The 25,600-nt window shown below is 45.0% G+C and overlaps 1 protein-coding gene across 2 annotated transcripts; it reads left to right on the top strand.

Annotated features, from left to right (window-relative positions):
• Nucleotides 1-9,513: 9,513 nt before the first annotated feature.
• Nucleotides 9,514-24,623, top strand: ZNF74 (zinc finger protein 74). 2 transcript variants are annotated; one of them, XM_029922260.1, is made up of 5 exons: nt 9,514-10,022; nt 10,429-10,514; nt 20,194-20,320; nt 20,760-20,855; nt 21,660-24,623. In XM_029922260.1, the coding sequence occupies exons 1-5, from the start codon at nt 9,989-9,991 to the stop codon at nt 23,321-23,323; spliced, it is 2,007 nt and encodes a 668-aa protein (XP_029778120.1). In that variant the 5' UTR covers nt 9,514-9,988; the 3' UTR covers nt 23,324-24,623. The 2 variants fall into 2 exon arrangements, with proteins under 2 accessions (XP_029778120.1, XP_029778119.1); XM_029922259.1 differs by having other exon boundaries at nt 20,757-20,855.
• The last annotated feature ends 977 nt before the right edge of the window (nt 24,624-25,600 follow it).

Below are 25,600 nucleotides of genomic sequence, written 5' to 3'. Positions count from 1 at the left end.
GTATACAAATTTCTTTTAAAAAACTCAAAAATTTGTAAATTAGGGCAACACAATAGTCATAAATTGTACCATATAGGGAACTTACTTGTTTTGTAACTGAATTATGTTGCAAAAACTAGACAAGGGATCTTTACCTGAAAAAAAAAATAAGGCACAAGTGTTTCTCTGAAGATAATTCTATGGCTTCTCTAACTGATAATTTTTGTAGCAAACACTGTTCAGGTAACTTCTATTTATCCCATTGGTGAGGGTGGGATTCTCCACCCTACATAATACAAGACGGCTAAATGCATGACACCTGACACTGGCCCGATGCCTGACAGAAGTTTATTACTCACAAATATTCACAGCCAAGGGAAGGAAACCACAAAAACACCACGCGTGGGTTGCACTCAGGAACAGAGCAAACCAGTAGGAGCAATGGGAGGTAGACTGTGTAGTAGCAAGAGAGTGAGGTGTTACCTAGTTTCCACCAAAGAATGTCATTGGTGGGATAATGCATAGGTGAGCAGGGTGAGGTGAGGATGGGACACTAACAGGGAAACTACCTGGATTAGGAGCCTTTCCTGTTGGGCAGGGGGTAAGTTGGCAGGAACAGGAGAATCCACATTTTGGCCTTGGGGACCCTGTGTGACTCAAAGATGTTCAGGCAATGTGTGAAATTTTATTTCTTACAGCATTAGAAACCAGGTTTATCAGGGGAAATTTTCAGTCTTATTCTCCTAATCTAATTTGCCTTACTGGTAGCAAACCCTCATTACACCAACTTTTTCACATAACTTTTTCAACTTCATTCTTCTTCCAAGTAATCCCAACCTTTTTTAAGCTAGTTATGTTGATTGTTTTTGAAATATTAAACTAACTTTGCATTCCTTGAATAAACTCCACTTGGTCATGATATATTATCCTTTGTAAAGTATTGCTGGACTAGATTTGCTAACATTGAAGACTTTCATTTCTGTGTTCTTGTGTCGTTCTGTAATTTTCTTTCCTCGCAATATTCTTTTCAGATTTTGGCATTAGGAGTATTTAAGCCTCTGAAAATGACCTAGAAAGTGTTCCCTCCCCATTTGCTTTGTAAAATATTTTCTGAAAACTAGTAGGATTTATTCCTTACATGATTAGTGGAATTCACCACTTGAGTCTGAAATTTTATTTCTAAGAAAGTTTTAAATTATAATTTTAGAGGGTTTTTGTTTGTTTCTGTTTTAGTTATAGGGTTATTCAAATTTTTGTTCTTTGTCAGATTTGGTAAGATCCATTTTTCAAGGAATTGTTAATTTTATCTAAGTTGTCAAATTTGTTGGCAATTTGTTGTTAAATTTGTTAATAACACTCCCTTATAATCCTTTTAATGCCAAAAGTATAGGTATTTCTCCTCTTTCACTCTTTATATTGGTAATTTGTGTTTTCTTTCTTTCTTGGTCAGGTTTACAGGGCTAACCAGTTTTATTCACCTTTTTAAATACTCTACTTTGGCTTTGTTGATTTTCATTTTTCTCTATTCCATTGATTTCTGCTCTTAAGTTTTATACTTCCTTTGGGTTCATTTCTTGTTGTTTTTACGTAGAAGTTTAAATTATGTTTTCTACCCCTTATTTTTCTTTTCTGTTATATGAGTTTCCTCCAAGTACTGTATTAGCAGCATCTCATGAATTTTGAAGTATATTTTTATTATAATTTATTTTTTAATTTTTTTAATGTTTTTTATTTATTTTTGAGAGACAGAGAGAGAGAGAGCGTGAGCAGGGGAGAGTCAGAGAGAGGGAGAGATACAGAATCCGAAGCAGGCTCCAGGCTCTGAGCTAGCTGTCAGCACAGAGCCTGACGCGGGGCTCAAACCCATGAACCATGAGATCATGACCTGAGCCGAAGCCAGACACTCAACCGAGTGAGCCACCCAGGTGCCCCTATTATAATTTATTTTAAAATATTTTATTTCCTGGGGCACCTGGGTGGCTCAGTCAGCTGAGTGTTTGACTTCAGCTCAGGTCATGATCTCCCACATGTTGGGCTTTTTGCTTCTCATTGACTGTCCTCTCTTTTTCAAAAATAAACATTAAAAAAAATTTTATATATAATTTTTTGTCAAGTCAGCTAACATGCAGTGTATACAGTATACTCTTGGCTTTGGGAGTAGATTCCCATGATTCATCACTTACATACAACATCCAGTGCTCATCCCAACAAATGCCCTCCTCAATGCCCATCACCCATTTTCCCCACCCCCCAAACTGTTCTAATTAAAAAATATTTTATTTCCCTTATGATTTCTTCTTTGATACATGGTTATTTATAAGTGTTAATTAATTTCCAAATATTTGGGGATACATTAGTTATATTTCTTGCCTTTGATATCTATTTTAATTCCATTGTGCTCTGAGAAAATACTCTGTATTATTTCAATTATTTTGACATTATTAAACTTGTTTAACAGGACAGCATTAGTCTATCTTCATGTATGTTCCATATTAATTTGAAAAGAGTGTGTATCCTGCCGTTACTGGGTGTGGTGCTCTGTACATATCAATTAAGTCAAGTTGATTAATAGTATTGTTTAATTCTCTGAATTCTTTTTTATTTGGCCTACCTCTTCTATCAGTTACTAACAGAATTGTTCAAATCTCCTTGAACTGTTTGCAGATGTGTCTTTTTCTTCTTTTACTTGTGTAAAAGTATTTATTTAATGTATTTATTACATTTTTTATTTTTTATTTAATGTATTTTGAAGCTATAGTTTAAACTGTATAAACATTTAGGATTATGTCTTCATATAATTTTTATATCTTTTATCTTTATTAAATTTCCTTCTCACTATCTAGTAATTAATACTCCTCATGTTTAGGTCTACTTTGTCTGATATCAATAGCCACTCCAGCTTTCTAGTGATGATTATTTTTCACAAGATAATCTCTTTTCATCCTTTTCCTTTCTATTTCTCTGTGCCTTTATAACTAGAGGGTGAGCATATAGTGGTATCTTCTTTTCCTTCAAGCATGGTAATCTCTGCCTTTTTAAAAGATTTATTTTAAATAATCTCTATACCCATTGTGGGGCTTGAACTCACAATCCTGAGATTAAGACTTTCATGCTCTACCAACTGAGCCAGCCAGACACTCCAGTAATCTATGCCTTTTAGAGAGTGTGTTTAGTCCATTAACTTTAATTATTGGAATAGTTTGCTTCATGTCTATTATCTTTGTTATGTCTTTGTCCTTTATCTTCTTTGTTCCCTCTACTTCAGTTTTTATATCTTCTTTTGGATTAATCAAGTAATTTTTAGGGCTCAGTTATATCTCATTGGTTGCCTTTTTAAGTATACCTCTTGTATATTTCTTAACAGTTGCATTATAATATCCATTTTTAGTTTCTCACAATACCTTAGTATTATACTACTTTACAGAAAACAAAATTATAATATAATTTCATTTACTCCCCTTAATGCTATTATTGCTATTTATTTTACTTTTTCATATAAGCCCAACATATGAAGTTTTTTTAAAAAAAACCTTTTTCTTTCATCCAAAAGAAATTCACTGGCCTCTGCATACTGCTTTTAATGAATTCTCTCAGGTTTTGATTTTCTTTTTTTTAATATTTTATTTTATTTTTGAGAGACAGAGAGACAGAACACGAGCAAGGGAGGAGTAGAGAGAGATGGAGACACAAAACCTAAAGCAGGCTCCAGGCTCTGAGCTGCCAGCACAGAGCCTGATGGGGGCTCCAACTCACAAATAGTGAGATCATGACCTGAGCCAAAGTCAGAAGCCCAACCCACTGAGCTTTTGATTTTCTGAAATATCTCAATATATATTGATTTTAACTTTTAAATAAGTTTTGCTGAGCATAGAATTCTTAGTTGACAAGTAGGGTTTGTTTGTTTTTCTTACAGCACTGTGAAGATTTCACTTGTCTTCTGGCTGCCCTCGTTTCTGATGAAAAGTTACCTGTAATTCTTTTTTATTGTTTCCCTAATGAACTGTCTCTTTGTTGTTCGTTTTGCTTTCCATCCTTTGTTTTCAGTAGTTTCACTAGGTGTGATCTTCTTTATGTTTACCCTTTCTGGAATTCCCTAAGTTTTTGGATTTCAGGGTTAATGTCTTTCCTCAATTTGGGGCGGGGGGAATGAGGAAGAATATGGCCGCTATCTCTTCAGATAATTCTTCTGCTCTATTCTTTTCTCTCCTTCTAAGAATCCAATTATATATGCATTAGATCAATGATTTTCAAAGTAAATGTGATATAGGCACTTCTGGGATTCTTCAAGATCCTTTTAGGAGACCCATAGGATAAATAAAAATCTTTTATAAGAATATTCTCATAAGCATTTGATGTAGTTTTCTAGAATCTACATGATGTGTGATATCACAAAAGATTGAATGCTGAAACAGGTATGAAGAGGGGCGCCTGGGTGGCTCAGTCAGTTAAGTGTCTGGCTTCGGCTCAGGTCATGATCTCACGGTTTGTGGGTTCGAGCCCCGCGTCGGGCTCTGTGCTGACCGCTGGCTTGGAGCCTGGAGCCTGCCTCTGATTCTGTGTCTCTTTCTCTCTTTGCTCCTCCCCTGTTCATGCTCTGTCTCTCTCTGTCTCTCAAAAATAAATAAATGTAAAAAAAAAAATTGAAACAGGTATGAAGATCCAGCTGTCTTCTACTGTATTAAGGAGATTTGCAAACATACACACACGCACATTAAATAGTGCCACTTTTCTCATTACTCTTGTTTTGAAAAATATTGTATTTTTATTCAATTTTTAAAATATGTCATTTATGTTAAAATGTGTTACGGGTTGTGTGCACCCTCCCAATTCATATGTTGGGGTTCTAATGCCTGATCTGTGAGAATGTGACCTTACTTAGAAATAAGGTCTTTGCAGGAGCAGTCAAATTAAAACGAAGTCTTTAGACTGGGCCCTAATCTAACATGACTGGTGTCCTTATAAGAAAGGGAAATTTGGTAGGGTGTCTGGGTGGCTCAGTCGGTTAAGTGGCTGACTTCGGCCCAGGTCATGATCTCATGGTCTGTGGCTCATGGTTCGAGCCCCACATCGGGTTCTGTGCTGACAGCTCAGAGCCTGGAACATATTTTGGATTCTGTCTGTGTCTTTCTCTCTGCTCCTCCCCTCACTCCTGCTCTGTCCTCTCTCTCAAAATTAAATAAACATTAAAAAAATAAATTTTAAAAAAAGAAAGGGAATTTTGGAGACTCACATACAGGAAGCATACCATGTGAAGATGAAGAAAGGAATTGGAGTGAAACTTCTATAAGCCAAGAAATGCAAAAGATTGCAGTAAGCAATCTTCCGGAAGCTATGGAAGGCATAGAACAGATTCTTCCTCATAATCCTCAGAAGGAACCAGCCCTACTGATAACTTGAGCTCAGATTTCTAGCCTCCAGAGCAATGTGACATTATGGTATTTTGCTACAGCAGCCTTAGGAAACTAACGAATAATATGTATTTGGATTGTTGTTTTTTAATGAATTAATAAATATTTCTAAAAATTCTTCAGTTTTAATTTCAAATGTAGTAAATATAAATAGAACTCAAATAAGCAAAAACCCTTTGGGGTACTCAGTAATTTTAAGAGCGTAAAGAGTTCCTAAGACCAAAAAGTTGGAGAGCTACTGTGTTGGACCATGTTTTGTCCCACAAATCTCACATGATTTGTTCTGCTTTCTTTCTTTTTTATTCCCACTTCATTTTATCTCTGTGTTTCAGTTAGGATAATTGCTACTATTTTCATCAATGAATTTTTCAATTTTTTTTTAAAGATCCATTCCTTTGCTAGATTCCTCATCCTTACTTGTTTGGCCTTTTCTTATAAATTCCTTCACATAATTATAATAGTTTTGTTAAACACTTAGCTAGTGCCTTCATCTAGTTCTCTCTGTGTTTATTTACATAGACTTTTTTCTTGACTGTGGGTCACACTTTTCTGGGGTTTTTTTTATATCTAGTAATTTTTTATTTTATACTGACCATTGTAGATGATGCTGTGAAAGGATTCTGAATTCTGTTATCTTCCTTTAAAGAGTATTGAATTTCACTCAGGCAGGCAGTTAAATTTTTTACATTAATCCTGCAGGATCTCTGTTTTAGACTTTCTTAAGGTAGGGCTATTTTAGTTTTGCCGTTAGGGCGAGGACATAGCCCTTAACCTTGGGCTACAGCTTTACCCTAAGGCAGGCGTCTTCTGGGATTCCAGTGGAAAGCTCCATGTATTTAATAAATCCTTCGGTAAGAGAAGAATGTCAAACTCTGTTGAAATCTCCACTCAGCTTTTTAGCCTTCCAAATGACACATAGAGGAAAGCATCCTTGGAGTCATATACAGTTTAATAGTCACTCAGAAATTTAAGGGGAATTTTTATGCAAATTTTGAGGCTTACCCCTACTTGGGATCTCTGTTCCTGGATTTTCTGTCTCAATTTAGGACCATTCTGTGGGCGCCTGGGTGGCTCAGTTGGTTAAGCATCTGACTCTTGATTTTGGCTCAGGTCATGATCTCATGGCTTGTGAGATGGAGCCCTGTGTCAGGCTCTGCACTGACACCATGAAAACTGCTTGGGATTCTCTCTCTCTCTCTCTCTCTCTCTCTCTCTCTCTGCCCCTCCCCTGCTCATGCGCAAGTGCTCGCTCGCTCTCTCTCTCAAAATAAATAAATAAATGTTTAAATGTTCATTTATTTGAGAGAGAGAGAGCGTGCACACATGAGCAGGGGAGGAGCAGAGAGAGACAGAGACACAGAATCCAAAGCAGGCTTCAGTCTCTGAGCTGTCAGCACAGGGTCAATGCAGGGCTCAAACTCACGAACCTTGAGATCATGACCTGATCCTGAAGTCGGATGCTCAACTAACTGAGCCACCCAGGTGTCCCTAAACAATTTTAAAAATGTATTTAAAAAATAGAACATTCTGGAGGCCTCAAACTCTGGACTACATATCAGCCCACTATCTGCTTGAGATTTATTCCTCTGTACAAATTTATAACTGTTACTGGCATGAGAATTAGTCTGATACAAGCTAGCTGTACAGGTACCTAGAGAAGGTTATTTAGGTGATAATAACAAACTTTAATATAATAAAAGACATTATTAATGTGTTTTGGTCTGTAAAATCTCCTATTTTTAAGTGTTTTTTTAATTGAGGTATAATTGACATATAATATTATGTTATTTTCAGGCATATAACATAATAAGTTGACATCTGTATACACTGTGAGCATTTTACTTTTAAGGTGGCATATATACCCATACTTCTTTGGTACTTCACATGGCCCTGCTAATCAGCCTCAGGATTTCACATGGATGACCCTCAGGAGTCAGAAAGTAATCCAGGCTCTCTCTATCTAAAAGTCTTACACCACCTATTCTCCATTAAATGCCTTTCACAGCTACAGAATTCTACAGTCAGTAAAAGCAATAACTGTACCCTCCTATCCATTTCCTTATTTTAGGCTGGACACATCCCTGAGGCAACTGTCTTGGTACTTTTCAGGACTGGTAGGCAGAGATATGAGTGGACAGCACACTTAATGTGGAATCCCTGGGATTGTACTGATTTACAGTCACACAATCAGATCTGTGAGACCCACAGTGACATAAATATATACACAGGAGATACATAAAGATGCACACACTGATGACCACTGCAGGTAAACACAGACACACTGAGTGACATACAGAGGAACATATACAGCACACACACAGTCATAACTGGACCTGTGAAATCCACAGACTTACAAAGGTGTGTACCTACCCAGCCACAAACCAAAATTGTAAGAGAACGGCCACACACATACAGGTTTACAGACTCACCTGTGCAAGACATACACACACTGTTACACAGAATACAAACATAGATGACTCTATGAACCATTCACAAACAGTTACAGGCAAAAACACACAGAAGGGCACATGAGCAAATACACACATAGTCATTCACACTCAGATCTGTGAGACACACACATACATGAGCACATATCTATACAGACTCTGACCAGACCTGTAAGTCGTCACATACAGAACCACACCAGACTCGCAAGCCCACAAGCGCACACAAGTTACACTCCCATGTACAATAAGCTTACACACATACACACATCCAGACACACACCAGAACTGTAAGAGAGCTGCCATATACAGGGCCACAGACCAGGTTGCATGCATACACTCTCAGAGGCACACCATACACACACATACAGGTGAGAAATGAGGCAAGAAACACACAGAGTCAAAATGAACATAGAGTGATTGTGCAACAGATACAAAGAAACGAGATCTGTAAGACCCATAGAGACACAAATACATATACACAGGTTTGCTTATACACAAGGACTCACACATTACCCGGCCCTATAATGCAACAACCACTCACCACCATTCACAGATTCACAACCAGACTTGTGAGATTCAGATGCACACAGTCTCACACCCACCCAGGCTCTTGCCCTGGGGTTGCTATTGAATACTGTCTGCACTGGGCACAGCTCAATGGTGTCAAATGAGACCCCCTGTGGCCAAGCCTACCTGTAGTCAAGGTAGGGATCTGAAGTTTCCAGTCTGCTTCACCCCAAACTAGCTCTCAATAGGAACCTGGTAATAAACTGCCTTCTGGAGTTACTCCGCCTGGGTTCAAAGCCTGGCTCTACCTCCTCCTGGCTGTGTGACCTGAGACAAGTTACCCCATCACACTGTGCCCAAATTTCTTCATCTCTAAAACGAAGGTAATAATATTTACCAAACCTCACTGAGCTGTTGTGAATGTTCTGCCAGAAAAAACGTGTCAAGCCCTTTCCAGACAGGAAACTGGCATGTGGCTGGTCCTCAATAAATATTGGCGTCATCACTGTGTTATAGAGGACTGTGCCAGAGCTGTGCCACAGCTTCACAAGCTCCTGAGGGTGGGCAGTCCCACCAGGACTGGGGCTCTCCCTCCTCCAGGGTCCCGGGTGCGGCCCACCACCTCTAGGGTCCCTCAGACCAGAGGCCTGAGTCTTCGCAAAAATGAATGTGGTTCGGAGCCCACCCGACTCCATCTGGAGGCATGGACGAATTGACAGGATATTTCCACGTTTCTGGGCACCGTTCTCTAACATCCCCAGTGAGAGACTCACTCACTCACTCACTCACTCACTCACTCACTCACTCACTCACTCACCATTCTTTCACATCCCCAGTGAAAGACTCTCACCCGCTTACTCATTCACTCACTCACTTACTCACCGTTCTTCCACATCCCCAGTGAGAAACTCACTCACTCACTCCTCCTCACTCCTCACTTACCCACCACCCACCGAGACACAAGAGCCAAAGCGTGGGAGGAAGAGTGGGGTGGGGCTATAGACTTTAGTTACTGCTCTGGAAACTACATTTCCCAGAAGGCTGTGCTACAAAGCCGGCACGTCAAGACACCAGGCAGCTCCAGGACCCCGACTCCCTCACAGAATGGAGTCCACGCCAGCGCTACGCAAAGGCTACCGGAAGTTGTAGTTCGCCTCCGGCCTGCGCAGGCGCACTTTTTCGCAGCGGTTGCTGAGCTGTTCCTTTGTGGCCGTGGGTCGGCTTTTGTGGGAGGTCAGCCCCGCTTGCTCGCGCATCCGTCCGAGCGTCGGTCCGTCTGTCTGTCCACCGAGGGGCCACGCTCTACGCCAGCTGCCTCCGGACGGCTGAGCTTGAGGCCGGCCCTGGTCGCGGCGCGCAGTGCCCCGGGAGGAGTGTGTGACAGGCTGCGTGGGGCGCGGGTGATGGGGCGTGAGCGCAGCCTCGGGTGTGGGGCGCTTGCTGACTGCCTGACCCCGACCTTTGGGGGAGCGCAGGAGGCTCAGCGTGCGTGACCGTGCAGCCGAGAGTGCGTGGGTGACCCCACAGCGCGCCCCTGCAGGCTGTCCCTGAGCTCCAGGAGCAGGACCCTCGCCTCTGGGCCTGGCCTGGGGCCCAGGAGGCTGCAGAGCTCCCCCACGCCTCCGGGGAATACTGCCGAGGGGCGCCATGGAGACCCCTGCCCCGAAGCCCCAGGAGACAGGTACAGTTAGCTCTTCTAGTCACTGGGTCTGTGGCCTTGTGCTTGAGGAGACTGACACCCAGAGATGTCAGGCTAGTTTCCCAGAAGCACCTAGCAGAGTCAGGCCTCCTGCGTCTTCACCGTGCGCACCCATTTACTTCCACGTCTCAAGCATGCTGAAGAGGAAGGGGAATGGCAGTGTTTTTAATTCTTGATTGGAGTCTGAGGCACTGGCAGTATTAACTCCTGATGCCTATCGGATTGTGCTGGATATTGGGGCTCCCTCCCCACCCCCACCTGTATGGGCGGTTCCTGACTGCCCTCTGATCCTACCCCGTGCCAGGGGTGGAGTGGGCTTTATTTAGTCCAGACATGCACCTGGTGGCTATGGGCAGAACAGGCCCTTTGACTCATTTCTCCTCCTCAGCTCTGCCCTCCCAGGAGCCTGCTTTTACCCTCAAAAAGAATCCAGAGGATAAATTGGGTCAGGGTATCGTGGAAGCCAGGTCCAAGGTGAGTGTTTGTCTTTTCTTCCTTCTGAACATCTTGTTCTTTATAAAGGGGGTTGGCCCTTTGCCCCTGCCCAGGATCTTCAGTCATTCAAGGACCCTCTCCGTCCTACTCCCAATCTGGGGGCCTGCTCTGCCGTCCTTAGGAAACTCTGAGGAAGGGAACAGCTGCGGTGAATGAGTCCAGCCGTGCCCTTGAAATGAGTGTCCCTTCCAGCCTGATTCAGCCCAGTGGGTGGGTCATTTGCCCAGCATTATAGCAGGAGCTCAGAGGAGTGAGGGCTCACACAATCACTTCAGTCACTTTCACGTGCAGACCTGGGGGATGGTCCTCCTTGGGGAGATTTTCTGGGATGGAATCAGGTAGGGGGGTGTGGAACAGCTGAAGGAAGGGCTGCACTGCAGCACCAGGGTAAGAGTGATGGTAGGGGGTGCGTCCCTGTGTGCATTTCCTCTGTACCGAGCCCGAAATGCATTGTCAAGGAAAAACCTGGGGTTGTAGAGGATCTGGGAGCTCAGCAAGGAATTGTCGCTGGGGCCACTTCTGCAGCTAAGTAGGGACCAAATCCCTCCCTTCACAGACTTTGGGTTTTGTTTCTCAATTTATTCTACCACCTAAACCACCCCCATCCTTCACAGGATTTAAAAGGGTACAGTTGAGGGGTGCCTGGGTGGCTCAGTCGATTAAGTGTCCAACTTCGGCTTGGGTTGTGATCTCACCATTCATGGGTTGGAGCCCCACTTGGGCTCTGTGCTGACAGCTCGGAGCTTGGAGCCTGCTTCAGAATCTGTGTCTCCCTCTCTCCCTCTGCCCCTCCCCGACTCAAGCTCTGTCTCTCTCTGACTCTCAAAAATAAATAAATATTTTTAAACATTTTTTAATGTTTTTTTTTAATTTATTTTTGATACAGAGAGAGACAGAGCATGAGAGGGGGAGGGGCAGAGAGAGAGACACACACAGAACCGGAAGCAGGCTCCAGGCTCTGAGCTAGCTGTCAGCACAGAGCCTGACGTGGGGCTCGAACCCACGAACGTGAGATCTGACCTGAGCCGAAGTCGGAGGCTTAACCGACCGAGCCACCCAGGCGCCCCTAAAAAGTTTTTTAAATAAATAAAAGGGTACAGTTGATAAGGAGAATGTTCAGTAGTGAGAAAGCCTGGAGGATGGAGGGTCCTTGGACTCTTTTAGGATTTTGTGATTCTGTTAACCTCCCACTTGAAAGGGGTCTGATTACAGAAAAATAGAATTAACTATAAAACACACGCTATGAGATGTGCCTAGCTTCTGTAATGTGTTAGAATGCGCTTTTGTTCTATTAAACTCAAGAGACATGACAGTCAGATGCTGTATGTGGTCTCTGATGGGTCAGAGATCAAAAAAATTCAATCAAAGGCAGCTTGGGACAATTGAGGACATTTGAAAATGGGTTTATCTTAGATCATATAGTATCAACATTAAATTTCTTGGGTGTGATGGTAATACTGTGATTGAGTAAGACAGTATCCTTAGGATATACAAGGGGAAGCACGTCGGGTGAGATACAATGTCCGCAGCTTACCTTCAAATGGTTCAGCAGGAAGTGTACATGCACTTGTGAGTGACTACCTCAAAGTAGTACCTTTCTTGTGCATAGGTGCTATTCCTAAAGGATCGCTTTGTTAGATCCTTGAGTAACTGGTCCTCCTATCCTGAGTACTCTTCTCTCCTAGCAGCCCCACTCTGACTCACAGTCAAGTGTTTTGCTGTCCTGGGGCATCCCCCACAGTCTCTTCTGACTTCCCTGCTAAGTTCACTACCACACATTTGATTCCCACAGCTGGCCCCTGGGATTTGTTTCCTTACCTACAGAATAAATGCACCCTGGACGTGGGCTTCTCCCAGTGGGTTGGGAATACCCCCAGATGGGCCTGCACGAGGCTCAGATCCTACCTTGCCCTTGCCTATTGACCACCTCCACCTGGAAGCCATGCAGCCTCTGATGGCCCCCTTTCTCCAACACCACATTGTGTTGTCTCTGGAGCTTGTTTCTCCCATGATTCTCCTTTCCTCTGCCAATGCCAGGAGCATTACGCTTCATCCCTGCAGGCCTCAGTTATGGGCATGTTCTCAGCATGTGTCCTCACCCCGACCTTCTCATCTCCATGAAATCCAGTGGGTTTTCTGAATCACATTAATTGAGGTATAGTTTAAGTATAGGATTTGATGAGTTTTGGCAAATGTAACCAGCACCACAATCATAACATAGAGCATTTCCATCACCCAGAAAGTTCCTTCATACCTCTTTGCAGTCAGCCCTCTCCCCCAACCCCTTGGCAACCGCAGTTTTGCCTTTTTAAGAATTGCAGATGGAAATACATAGTATTTAGTATTTGGTTTCTTTGTAAAATTTTTTTAATGTTTACTTATTTTTGAGAGAGGGAGACAGACAGACAAACCGAGCATGAGTGGGGAAGGGGCAGGAGAGAGGGAGACACAGAATCCAAAGCAGGCTTTAGGTCCTGAGCTGTCAGCAGAGAGCCCAATATAGGGCTCGAACTCATGAACTGCGAGATCATGACCTGAGCTGACCTCAGACGCTTAGCCAACTGAGCCACCCAAGTGCCCCTGGTTTCGTTTTTTAAAGATTTTTTTTTTGAGAGGGAGAGTGTGAGTGGGGGACAGAGCGGGACAGAAAGAATCTGAAGCAGGCTCCACTCTCAGCATGGAGACCGACTTGGGTTGCAGTCCCATGACCCTGGGATCATAACCTGAAACGAAACCAAGAGTTGGACGCTCAACCAACTGAGCCACCCAGGCATCCCTAAAGATTTTATTTTTAAATAATTTCTACACCCAACATGGGGCTCAAACCAACAACCCCTAGATCAAGAGCTGGGTCTTCTGAATGAGCCAGCCAGGTCCCCCACATAGTCTTTGGTTTCTAATTTCAGTTAGTATAATGCTTTTGAGTTCATATCATTATGTGAATCAATAGTTTGTTCCTTTTTATTGCCAAGTAATATATCATTTGTATTAGTTTACAAGGGCTACCATAGCAAAGTGCCATAGATGGCTTAAACAACAAATTTATTGTCTCAGTTCTGGATGTTCAAGATCAAGATTTCAGCAGGATTAGTTTCTTCTGAAGCTGCTCTTCTTGGTTTGTAAGGGTACCTTCTCCAGTGACTTCACATGGTCTTTCTCTCTACATGCCTGGGTCCAAATTTCATTTAATTATAAGGATGCCAGTCCTATTGGATCATGACTTGCTATAATGACCTAATTTTATCCTAATTATCTCTTAAAGGACCCTATCCCCAAACATAGTCATTTTTCTGAGGTACTAGGGGCTAGGATTTCAACATATGAATTTGGAGGGGTCACAACTCAGCCTAAAAGACCATTGTATGGATATTTACAATTTGTTCATCCATCTACTAGCTGAAGGACATTAGCTTGTTTCCAAATTTTGACTATTACAAGTAAACTTGTTATCAGTATTTAAGTACAAATATAGATACGTTTTAATTTCTCTTGAATAAATATCTAAGTGGAATTGCTGAGTCAGACAGTAAATGTATGTTTAATTATCTATTTTATTGATCATTACCAAGAGCCACCTTTTGATTTGATTTTCTCTATTGTATTTCTGTTTCCCATTTCATTGATTTCAGATCCTTCTTATTTCCTTCCTTTACTTGTCCTTTATTCTTAAAATTGAAACTCAGGTATTGCTTTGGCACCTTTCTTTTCTCATATAGCATCCGATGCTACACATTTTACTTTTAGCACTACCTTAGCTGCATCCCACAAACTTTATGTTGTATTTTCATTTGTATTCAGTTCAAAATAGTTCCAGTTTCCATTGTGATTTCTTCTTCAACCATGTGTTAATAGGAATGTGTTGTTTAACTTCCCAATATTTAGAGGATTTTCCAGGTATCTTCCTATTATGGATTTCTTATTTAATTCTGTTGTAGTTAGAGAAAGAACTTTATATGATTTGAATTTTTCAAATTTACTAAGATTGATTTTATTGTTCAGAATGTGGTTTACCTTGGTAAATGTTCTGTATGCACTTGAAAAGAATGTGTCTTCTGCTTTTGTCAGCTAGAGTGTTGTGTGAATGTTAATTAAGTCAAGTTGAATGATATGTTAATCAGTTGTTCTATATCCTTATATATTTTCTGCTTATGTGTTCTATCAATTATTGAAAGAGATTATTATTGAAATTACCAAGTATAATTGTGGATTTGTCTGTCTCGCTTTTCTGTCAGGTTTTTGCTTTATGTATTTTGAAGCTCTGTTAGTAGGTACATCTATACTGTTGTGAGCTTTTTATTTTATTTTATTTAAAAATGTTTTAAATTTATTTTTGAGAGACAGAGTGAGCAGGGGAGGGTCAGAGAGAGAGGGAGAAACAGAATCTGAAGCAGGCTCCAGCCTTTGAGCTAGCTGTCAGCACAGAGCCTGATACGGGGCTCGAACCCATGAATGTGAACCCATGAATGTGAGATCATGACCTGAGCCGAAGCCGGCCACTTAACCGACCGAACCACCCAGGTGTCCCGTCTGTTGTGAGCTTTTAATGAATTGCTGTTGTGATCAGGACCGTTACCTAATCACATGATTATTATGTAACATCTCTTTATCTCTGGTGATGTCCTTTGCTCTGAAATCTGCTTTGTCTAATGTTAATGAGCTACTTCAGCTTTGTTTTGAATAATATTTGCAGGGTGTGTCTTTTCCCATTCTTCTACTTTTAAACAACCTTTGTCTTTGTTTTTATTTTCTTCTTTAATGTTTATTTTTATTTATTGTATATGTATGTTGTATTTGTCTTTGTTTTTTTAATGTTTACTTTGAGAGAGAAAGAGCGTGCACAAGTCAGGAATGGGTATAGAGAGAGGAGAGAATCCCAAGAAGGCTGCGCACTGTCAGCACAAAGCCCACCACAGGGTGTGATCTCACCAGCCGAACCGTGAAATCTTGACCTGACCTGAAATCAAGAGTCAGACACTTAAGTGACTGAGCCACCCACGTGCCCCTTGTTTGGGTTTCTATAACTGACATACAGTTGGGTCTTAATTTTTTAATTTGATTAAACAATCTTAATTTTCAATTGGAGTATTTAGAGCAGTTGCGTTTATTTGTTCATTTGTTTACTTTAAGTTTGTTTATTTATTTTGAGAGAGAGAGAGAGAGAGTGCATGCATGCAAGCAGGGGAAGGGCAGAGAGCGAAGGAAAGAGAGAATCCCAAGGAGGCTCCACATCTGCAATGCAGAGTGGTGGCTCAGTTTCATGAACTGAGAGATCATGACCCCAGGTGAAATCAAGAGTTGGACACTTAATCAAATGAGCCACCCAAGCACCCTAAGACCATTCACATTTACTATAATTATGGCTATGACTGCATTTACATCTGCCATTTTGTTATCTGTTTCCTATATGTCTTGTGTCTTTTTGTTTCTGTTTCTCCTTTAATGCATTCTTTTGAGGTAAACAAATACTATTTTAGTAATTTCTTAGTTTCTTTGATTTTATTAATTTCCTTTTAATTGCTTTATGGGATGCTGGAGTGAATTTGACTTTGTTGAGTGTTGGCTCTTTTTTTTTTTGGAATTCCTTAAATATTTATGGAATTCGTTCCGAGTGGGCATTACTTAGTATTAGTTGGATCCTTTCAAGGCTTCCTCGTTAGGCTTTGTTAAGGTGTAGCCAGAGAAGGCTTTAGTCTTGGGCTAATTTTGTCAGACCACTGAGGCTCTCCTCTTCTGCGGACTTTTCTCGGTGCCCATGCAGCAGGAGGGCATTCCATTCTGGCTGGTCAGACCATAAACTACCCCCAGCCTTGTGTGAGTGTTAATGATTGTTCTGCCTACTTCTTTCTGGTGTTTCTTTTCCTGGTTTGGAGTTGTTTCCTCCCAGGCACACGCCTATCGGTCCTCAGTCAGTCTCAAGTGGGCCCAGAGTTCTGGGTCTGTGAAACCCTCTCTCCTCTGGCATATTGCCCTAGAAATTTTAAACACCTGGGCACCCTAACTCAGTTCTTCTTCAACATGGGGAGCCACAGGCTCTGTCTGCATCCCCTCTCCCTGCACTACCATCTGGAAACTGCTTCCAGCTGGGAAGATGGGGCGGCCTTAGGGCTCGTTTTGTTTCCCTTCTCTCAGTGGTCTGTTCTGAGCTGTGACTTGTCCAGCGTCTTGAAATCAATCATTGTTTCATACATTTCATACGTTTTGTCTCAGGGAAGAGAAGAGGGCCAGTCTGGTCCTTGTTACCCTTCTGGGTCTGGAAGCAGAGCATGAAACCCAGTTTTTACCAGGCTGCTTCCTCACTCCTCCAGCCCACACCCAGAATCTGTTCTTGTCCCTCTCACCTGCCTTCCCTCTGTCCATCCTGCTGCAGAATACAGGCATCAGCACCTTGGAGCACGTGTCTTCTTCCTCTGGCTACGGTGGCACCTCCACTGCTCCTCGAGCGGGGACTGACAGTGCTGCGCCCTTCCCTTGGTACACAGATTGGCATACTTTCACCCCATTTTATTTTCTCTTCGACCACAGGTGGCCCCACTGCTCCCAGTCTTTTCCCCAGCAGGAGAAAAACAGGCTCAAGAAAACTGAGTAGCCAGACCAAAATAGTACTGCTAATCCCTGCCCTGCTTTGATTCTCCTTCTTTGAAAAGTAATTTTTTTTTTAATTTATAAAAGCATGGGGCACCTGGGTGGCTCAGTCAGTTGAGCATCTGGCTTCGGCTCAGGTCATGATCTCACGGTTCATGGGTTCGAGCTCCATGTTGGGCTCTATGCTGACAGCTCAGAGCCTGGGGCCTGTCTTTGGATTCTGTGTCTCTCTCTCTCTGACCCTCCCCTGCTCATGCTGTCTCTGTCTGTCTCTCTCTTTCTCTCTCTCTCTCTCTCTCTCTCAAAAATAAATAAAACATTTAGAAAAATAACAATAAATTTATAAAAGCAGTATTTGCTGTGTAACAAACTTAATAGTCTCCTCCTTTCCCTGTACCCACAATCGCATTTCCCTGAGACAACCAGTGTCCTCAGTTTCGACACTTATTCTTCCACATCTCTCTCCTTGTTCTTATAAGCAGACTCCAGCATATGTAGACGTAGGGCTTAACCATGTTGTTTTAAAAATGGGATCCGGGGGCGCCTGAGTGGCTCAGTCAGTTGAGCGTCCTGCTTCAGCTCAGGTCATGATCTCACGGTTTGTGGGTTCGAGCCCCGCATCAGGCTCTGCGCTGACAGCTCAGAGCCTGAAGCCTGCTTCCGATTCTGTGTGTCCCTGTCTCTCTGCCCCTCCCCTGCTCATGATCTGTCTCTGTCTCTCAAAATAAATAAATGTTTAAAAATTTTTAAAAATAAAAATGGATCAGACTGTACACATTCCCGTGCTTCCCTTTGTTTTTATGGACGTACTATTCACATACCATAAAATCCGCCCTTTTCAAGCATACCATGCAGTGGTTTTGAGTGTATTCACAAGGTAGCGCAACTGTCACCACAGTCAGTTTTAGAACATTTCCATCAGCCCAGAAAGAAACCCTATACCCATTAACAGTCACACTGGCCCTCAGCAACCACTAATTTGCTTTCCATCTCTCTGTATTTGCTTATTCTGGGCATTTCGTGTAAATGGGGTCATAACCATATGTGGCCTTCTTTGTCTGGTTTCCTTCACGTAGCATAATGTACAACGCATACTTTGGATAGCTGCATTATTTTCCATGGTCTGCCTGTGGGCACATACTCTAATTTACTCAACCGCCATGCCTTGGTTGGTTGGTTTCTGGTAAGTACAGTGCTGGCAATACTCAGCCTTGTATTTGCTTCCTTATGTGCAGAAACTTTGGTGTCTACAGTGTGAGTACCCAGAAGGGTAGAACAAGTCCCACTTCCACCAAAAATGCTTCCTCATTTTTGTTTTAAAAAGTGTTATGTTATTTTTGTTTCAATTTGTTTTCCTGACCCCCCCCCCCAAAAAAAAATCATTACTCTTTTTATTTGTCCATTGGAAATGTGCAGTTCTTCCTCCTGGAATGGCTTTTTCTTTTCTTTTCTTTTTTTTAATTTTTTCAACATTTATTTATTTTTGAGAGACAGCTCATGAGACACAGAATCGGAAGCAGGCTCCAGGCTCTGAGCTGCCAGGACAGAGCCCGATGGGGGGCTTGAACCCACAAACCATGAGATCATGACCTGAGCCAAAGTTGGACGCTTCAACCGACTGAGCCACCCAGACGCCCCTGAGTGGCTTTTTCTTATGTTTAAAATTTTGAAACCTTTAAACAGAATAGTTAAACAACCCTCTGTGTACCTACTTCGCAAAATTAATGACTAAATTTTGTCATAGGTGTTCCAGATACTTTAAAAAAGGTAAACTCTTGGGGCGCCTGGGTGGCTCAGTCGGTTGAGCGTCCAAATTCAGCTCAGGTCATGATCTCACAGTTCGTGGGTTTGAGCCCTGCATCGGGCTCTGTGCTGACTGCTTCAGATTCTGTGTGTCTTTCTCTCTCTGCCCCTCCCCTGTTCATGCTCTGCCTCTCTCTGTCTCTCAAAAATAAATAAATGTAAAAAAAATTATAAAAGTAAAAAAAAGTAAACTATTGCACGTAAAGGCAAGAGATTTTTTTGCATCCTCCCTGGTCCCCTATCTCCTTCCGCCCCTCCCCTCCTCCGTCTGTGACAGTATCAGAGGATGGAGATGAACAGCAAACACCAAACGGTACCTGCTGTCTGTCAGGCACTCAGTGTGTGTTTCACACACAGTAGTAATTCAGTCAGTCCTGTGATTAATGACATAGGTACTGTTAGCAGACAAGGAAACTGAGGCACCCCCAATTCATAGACCCGGTAAGGGCAAGAATGGGGAGCCCACCTGGGCCATGGGGCTTAGAGCCTGTGCCCTCATCGGCCAGACAGTGGAGCTAGATGCACATCTGAGTATTTGTAAACTCCATGCAGTGCTGTGTATAGTTCTAGATAGTACCATGTCGGGTGTCACATGGTTTCCCTCCGTCTGCTTTTGTGGCCGCCACCAAGCTCTGCAGAGCTCTCCACTGGACAGCTTACTCCACCATGTTCATTTTCAGTGCTGTGCGGTTTTCTGTGTTTTCTCAGTCACTCTGGGCTGGATAGGGATCTCAGAGTGAACTTCCGAGACACAGGGAACACACATTTCACTAGAGAAAGTGGAACAGGTTTTGCCCTCCAAAATGGATGTCCCACCAACGCCTATCCAACGGTGTAAGACCATCCATTTCCCCACAGACCAGCCTCCATTGCTTATTTTCAGGCTTTAAACATTTTGCCTCTTGCTGCATGTGAAATGGTATTTTATTTCTCATTTCTGGATAATCTCGGGTGGCTGAGCATAGCATCTTAGCCAGAACTTACAACAGCCCCCAGCCCACTGAGGCATCTACAGAGGGGCTGGCCAGTTAGCTTGGCCACCTCAGTCCCAAAGGCAGAGTCTGCACGGTGATTCCCGCCTCAGGTGTGGTGTGTCCGTTGGGGCTGTAGACAGATAGTACCTACAGCACAACCTTCCATACTCGGGAGAAGGTCCCCGAAGGTTAACCCTTTATTCCTAAGGTCCTTGGTCGACACGTGGCTCCCTTGGAACCATGAACACAGCCTGAGTCACTCCCATCCTGAGTGAATGAGAATGTGTGTGTCATTCCAGGAATCAGTGACTTTCAAGGATGTGGCTGTGGACTTCACACAGGAGGAGTGGGGCCAGCTAGACTCCCCTCAGAGGGCCTTGTACCGTGATGTGATGCTGGAGAACTACCAGAACCTTCTTGCCCTGGGTAAGACAGCTCCTCGAAGCTCAGCCTGCGGTCTGGGCATTCTGCCACGCCATAGGTATTCCCAAGCCTCCCTTCGGTGCCAGCTGTGCTACCAGGCCCAGATGCAGGAGATATGGTCCCTGTACTCATGCTGGGTCTGGGCAGTACATGGTAACTGCCAGCAGGCTCTTCTGGATGTGGGGCTGGTCCCAGGGTGGGAGCCCAAAGAGAGGGAGGAGGTGGACAGCAGCCTGGGAGCCCAGCCTGCCCTGGAGCTTTCCAGGGGAGGCAGACGGGGTCCTCAAAGTACACGCTTCATTTGGGGTTCTGCATGTGAGACCCCCATCCCCGGGGGTGGCGCACACCCCTCCGTGCTGAGCTGGGCTATTTGCTTGGGCTGTTCTGCCGTGGGGAGCCACAGCACTCAGAACCACACACACCACTTCCTCCCTGCAAGCAGGGCCCCCAGTCTGCAAGCCAGATGTGATCTCCCACCTGGAACGGGGCGAGGAGCCATGGTGGATGCCCAGAGAAGCCCCTGGAGGGGCTTATCCAGGTGAGCAGGGGATGCAGTGGAAGGATATGCAGACCCTTGCCTCCCGGTGCTCACATCCCCGCCCCCGTGTGGTCCTGCTTCTTTCCTTCAACACATACGTTGAGCACCAACTGGCAAAGACCTCTGCCTTCTACTGCGGGAAACAGAAATATCTGGAAACATTCAACAAGTGGCCGTTGGACAGGGAGCAGGGAATGTGTGTGGAACAGGGGCTTCACTCACCGAGAAGAAGGCAGAGTCAGCCTGGGGTTGCAGAGGGAGGGGGTCACGGGTCGTAGAGGTGGCTCCAAGGGAACTCATCCCCCTGGCATGTGAGGCTGACAGGAGACTAATTTGGCTTTTAAAGAGACATACATATACCTCAGGGACTGAGAACACATTTACAATTTCAGGTATTCTACAGGAAAGGCCAAGGAGAAGTGGTGTGGGGGCATTCGTTTCCCTTCTGGCACCAGGGAGAATTTAAACTGAATTATTTCCAGACTTGTGTTTACCCAGTGTTCATGCCCAGCCCCGACCTGGTTCCGACACATAGCAGTCTCTCAGTTGATGTATCTATAAATGAATCATGTGCAACTGCCAGACCCCATGAGCCCTGCCCCTTTCCTGAGTCCCTGGCTCTATTTGGAATTTCCAATCTCCATCTTCCTCCACTCCCCCCACCTTGTGGGCTTGTGCCCATCTCACCGGAGATGCGTGCCCCATGGCTGGCTGTCAGCCTCCCCGGTCTTCTCTGTGCTCAGGCGGGCCCCAGGTGGACCACAGCCTGAGTTCTAGTGCCAGGCCTCCGCCTGTTTTTTACAGAGGGGGAGTCTGGGCCTGAGGTGAAGGATGAGTCGTATCAACAACAGGGCGTTTACAAGGAAGAGCCTTCGCAGGAGCCCATCACTGAGCCACTGGCGAGGTGCAGCGTCCACAGCCTCAGTCTGGGTAATGGGTGGCCTCCGGAGGGTCCAGCAGCCACTCTGGCGAGGGGTGAGGCCATGCTGCAGAGGCCAACACCCACCAGCTGCCCGAACATTTCCCTGGAGGGGCACTGGCAGGACCATGAGGCATCTGAGAAGGATTCCCCGCCCGAGTGCACCCTCTTCACCTCCCAGGGCATTCCTGAAGAAGCAGACCCTCCTAAGGGGCCCACTGAGGGCTTCCAGTTTGGCGAGGCAACCACCAAGAACCGGAGAACAGGTGCTGGGAGAGGCCCGTGCAAGTCCAGTGACTGCAGTGAATACCCGGTCCCGAGAAGGCGGCAGGCCGTGGCCTCCGGGGATGGCCTCTTCACATGTGGCGAGTGCGGGAAAGCCTTCCGCCAGAGCTCGTCCTTGACCCTGCACCGGCGGTGGCATGCGCGGGAGAAAGCCTACAAGTGCCACGAGTGCGGCAAGGCCTTCACCTGGAGCACCAACCTCATTGAGCACCAGCGCATCCACACCGGCGAGAAGCCCTTCTTCTGCGGCGAGTGCGGCAAGGCCTTCAGCTGCCACTCGTCGCTGAACGTGCACCACAGGATCCACACGGGCGAGCGGCCCTACAAGTGCAGCGCCTGCGAGAAGGCCTTCAGCTGCAGCTCGCTGCTCAACATGCACCTGCGCGTGCACACAGGCGAGAAGCCCTACCAGTGCGGCGCGTGCGGCAAGGCCTTCAACCAGAGGACGCACCTGACGCGCCACCAGCGCATCCACACGGGCGAGAAGCCCTACAAGTGCGACGCGTGCGGCAAGGCCTTCACCTGCCACTCGTCCCTGACCGTGCACGAGAAGATCCACAACGGGGACAAGCCGTTCAAATGCGGCGACTGCGACAAGGCCTTCAACAGCCGCTCGCGCCTCACGCTGCACCAGCGCATCCACACAGGCGAGAAGCCCTTCAAGTGCGGCGCGTGCGGCAAGGCCTTCAGCTGCCACTCGTACCTGGTGGTGCACCAGCGCATCCACAGCGGCGAGAAGCCCTTCAAGTGCAACGAGTGCGGCAAGGCCTTCAGCTCCCACTCCTACCTCATCGTGCACCAGCGCATCCACACGGGGGAGAAGCCCTTCGACTGCAGCCGCTGCTGGAAGGCCTTCAGCTGCCACTCGTCCCTCATCGTGCACCAGCGCATCCACACCGGGGAGAAGCCCTACAAGTGCCGCGAGTGCGGGAAGGCCTTCAGCCAGAACCACTGTCTCATCAAACATCAGAAAGTCCACGCCGGGGAGAAGTCGTTCCGATGCGAGGAGTGTGGGGAAATGTTCGGCTGGAGTGCCCACCTCGCCGAACACCAGAGAAGCCACAGCGAGGAGAAGCCCTTCGCCCTCCAGTTCAACAAGCACTTACTGAGCACCTACTATGTGCCGGGCAGCCTGCTGGGCGCCGGGGGCACGGGTGTGAGCCACGTGGACCCGCTCAACGCGCTGGACGTGGCAGAGCTCCTGTGCGTGGTGCAGCCCTCGGCCAGCAGGACTTTCCCGCTGGGCAACAAACCTGGAAATTAGCGCAGTGCTGGCCGTCTCCACCTCGCAGCTTCCGCAGAAGCTCTGCAGCTCAGACGCACATGCCTCAGGTTCAAGACTGGCCCTGCTGCCTGAGCCATCTCCCCACACTGGGACACCTCTTTGAGTGGTGGGCACCACCCTGGGAAAGTCCGCACAGGAGGAGAGAAGACATGATGGTGTCCCATCATCCTATTTTCCTTAACAGGCTTACAAGTCACGGATGTGGGGAGTAGATCTTACCTGAGGACAAAAAGAAGGTATATCGATCATTGTGTCCTAAGGACTAGCTCCTGGCATGATTTCAATTAGGAATTTCCTTTGTACGCTGTTATGTTTAGAATAATAATAATGGTAATAATAGAAATGAGCAGAAGATGTGTGAACAGTATTCCTTCCAGGGGAGCATTGTTCTGTTCCAGGAGAGGAGAATAATCTTCAATGGCAGGGGTTTGGGAAAAGGCAGATTTCCTGGCCTCGCTTCATTGAAGCAGCTCTGCTGTTAGTGACAGCACCTCGGTCTGAGAAGACGGCCTGGCACCAGCATGGCCGGGTCCTGACATGCCCACTTTGCGCTGGTGGGAAGCGATGAGCCCAGCATTCCTCCAGGGTGCGGTGTTGGGATAGATTTGTCTAGAAGCGCACCTTCTCCCAGGCCTGTGAGTCTGCCCACAGGACCTCCCTCTGCTCACCGGCTCAGCCCTGTGGGAGGACCCCCTCCGAGGGGACCTGTCCTGTGCTCTCTGCAGAGGTGGACAGCATTCATCTGGAATTAATGTTTGTTCCTCGCAGTCCTAAGCAAACCCAAGCTGCTTTCTCTCAGTGATAATACTTTACATTTATATAGAGAGCTATAGTTTATGAAATGCTTTTTAGTATACTTTTTAAATTATGGCAGCAAAATAACCACATTTCGGGAAATTAAGGAAAAGACTCCCATAATTGCTAATAAAACTGCATTTCGCACTTTGATACTTTACCTTCTGCTTGTTTCAAAGTGGATTTTTTACATTACTGCAAACATAGTGTACATATCACTTTAATCTTTTTTTCCCACCTACTGCATAGCAGACTTTTTTCCCAAGTAACTACACTATCCTTGGAGTTAGAGTTTTAAATGGAGGCATAGCATTCTGTTAAATATTCTTTTGTTAGATGTTGAAGTTATTTCCATGTTTTCATTATTACAAATCATTTCACTGTTATAAACTGTTCTTCATAGGACAACTTTTTGGGTTATGGTTTTTTGTTTTTGTTTTTGTTTTAAGATTTAATTTTGGGGGCACCTGGGTGGCTCAGTTAAGTGTGTAACTCCTGATTTGGGCTCAGATCATGATCTCACGGTCATAGGACTGAGCCCTGCATTAGGCTCTGCACTGACAGCACAGAGCCTACTTGGGATTCTCTCTCTCTTTCTCTCTCTCAAATAAACTTAAGGGGCACCTGGGTGACTCAATCAGCTAAGCGTCTGACTTAAATCTCACAGTTTGTGGGTTCAAGCCCTGCTTTGGACTCTGTGCTGACAGCTCAGAGCCTTCTTCAAATTCTGTGTCTTCCTCTCTGCGCTTTCCACACTCACACTCTGTCTCTCTCTCTCTCTCTCTCTCTCTCTCTCAAAAATGAATAGGCATTTATTTATAAATAAATAAATAAAATTTTGTTTTTAAGTAATCTCTGCACCCAGTGTGGGGTTTGAACTCACAACCCCAAGATCAAGAGTCACACACTCCACTGACTGAGCCAGCCAGGTGCCACTTAGAGCATTGTTTGCATTATAGTTCTTTTAGCGTAGATTTCTACAGGGAAACATTTTGAGGTAGAGGAAATGAACAGCTTTGGGAATAATCCTTTCTGTGTCTTGGTGGTGTGTAAACCGAGACCATTTCATTATGAAGAAATCCATCGGCAGTAGTGGTCAGCTAGGAACGTCCCCTACACAGCTGTCTCCCAGGGACGGGACTCCCTTTTCAAAGCTGGGTGTCCACACGGTCTTCGTTCAGGGCCCAGTGACAACACCGTGATGCTGCTGGGTGCCTACTGCCCCACAGCCTCCCTCCAGGGTGTGGTCAAGCCCATTACGCTGTCCCCAGGGCCACATTGTGGCAGCCGTGGGCCCTTCTGTGACAAATAGGAAAAGTTCTATTTTACAGCTGCATTTATAAAAGACGAGTACAATCTGGGCTCAATTCATCATTATCATACTCATTTTTCTCCTTGTTTCAAAAGAACTTGAAAAAAATCTCTTTGGGGACCCAGACACCATGCCTGGTGGCAGCCCTG

This window comes from Suricata suricatta, chromosome 14 (genome assembly GCF_006229205.1).
Source record: "Suricata suricatta isolate VVHF042 chromosome 14, meerkat_22Aug2017_6uvM2_HiC, whole genome shotgun sequence".
In the NCBI taxonomy this organism is placed as follows: domain Eukaryota; kingdom Metazoa; phylum Chordata; class Mammalia; order Carnivora; family Herpestidae; genus Suricata; species Suricata suricatta.
The sequence above is the reverse complement of the archived record's forward strand: the minus strand, read 5'-3'. Positions and strand labels throughout refer to the sequence as shown.

Bases quoted from the DNA above. Each gene is read 5' to 3' on its own strand.
- ZNF74 (XM_029922259.1), top strand. From the start codon at position 9,989: ATGGAGACCCCTGCCCCGAAGCCCCAGGAGACAG. The intron at 10,515-20,193 runs GTGAGTGTTTGT...GTGTCATTCCAG, and splicing joins TCGTGGAAGCCAGGTCCAAG to GAATCAGTGACTTTCAAGGA. The intron at 20,321-20,756 runs GTAAGACAGCTC...CCTCCCTGCAAG, and splicing joins CCAGAACCTTCTTGCCCTGG to CAGGGCCCCCAGTCTGCAAG.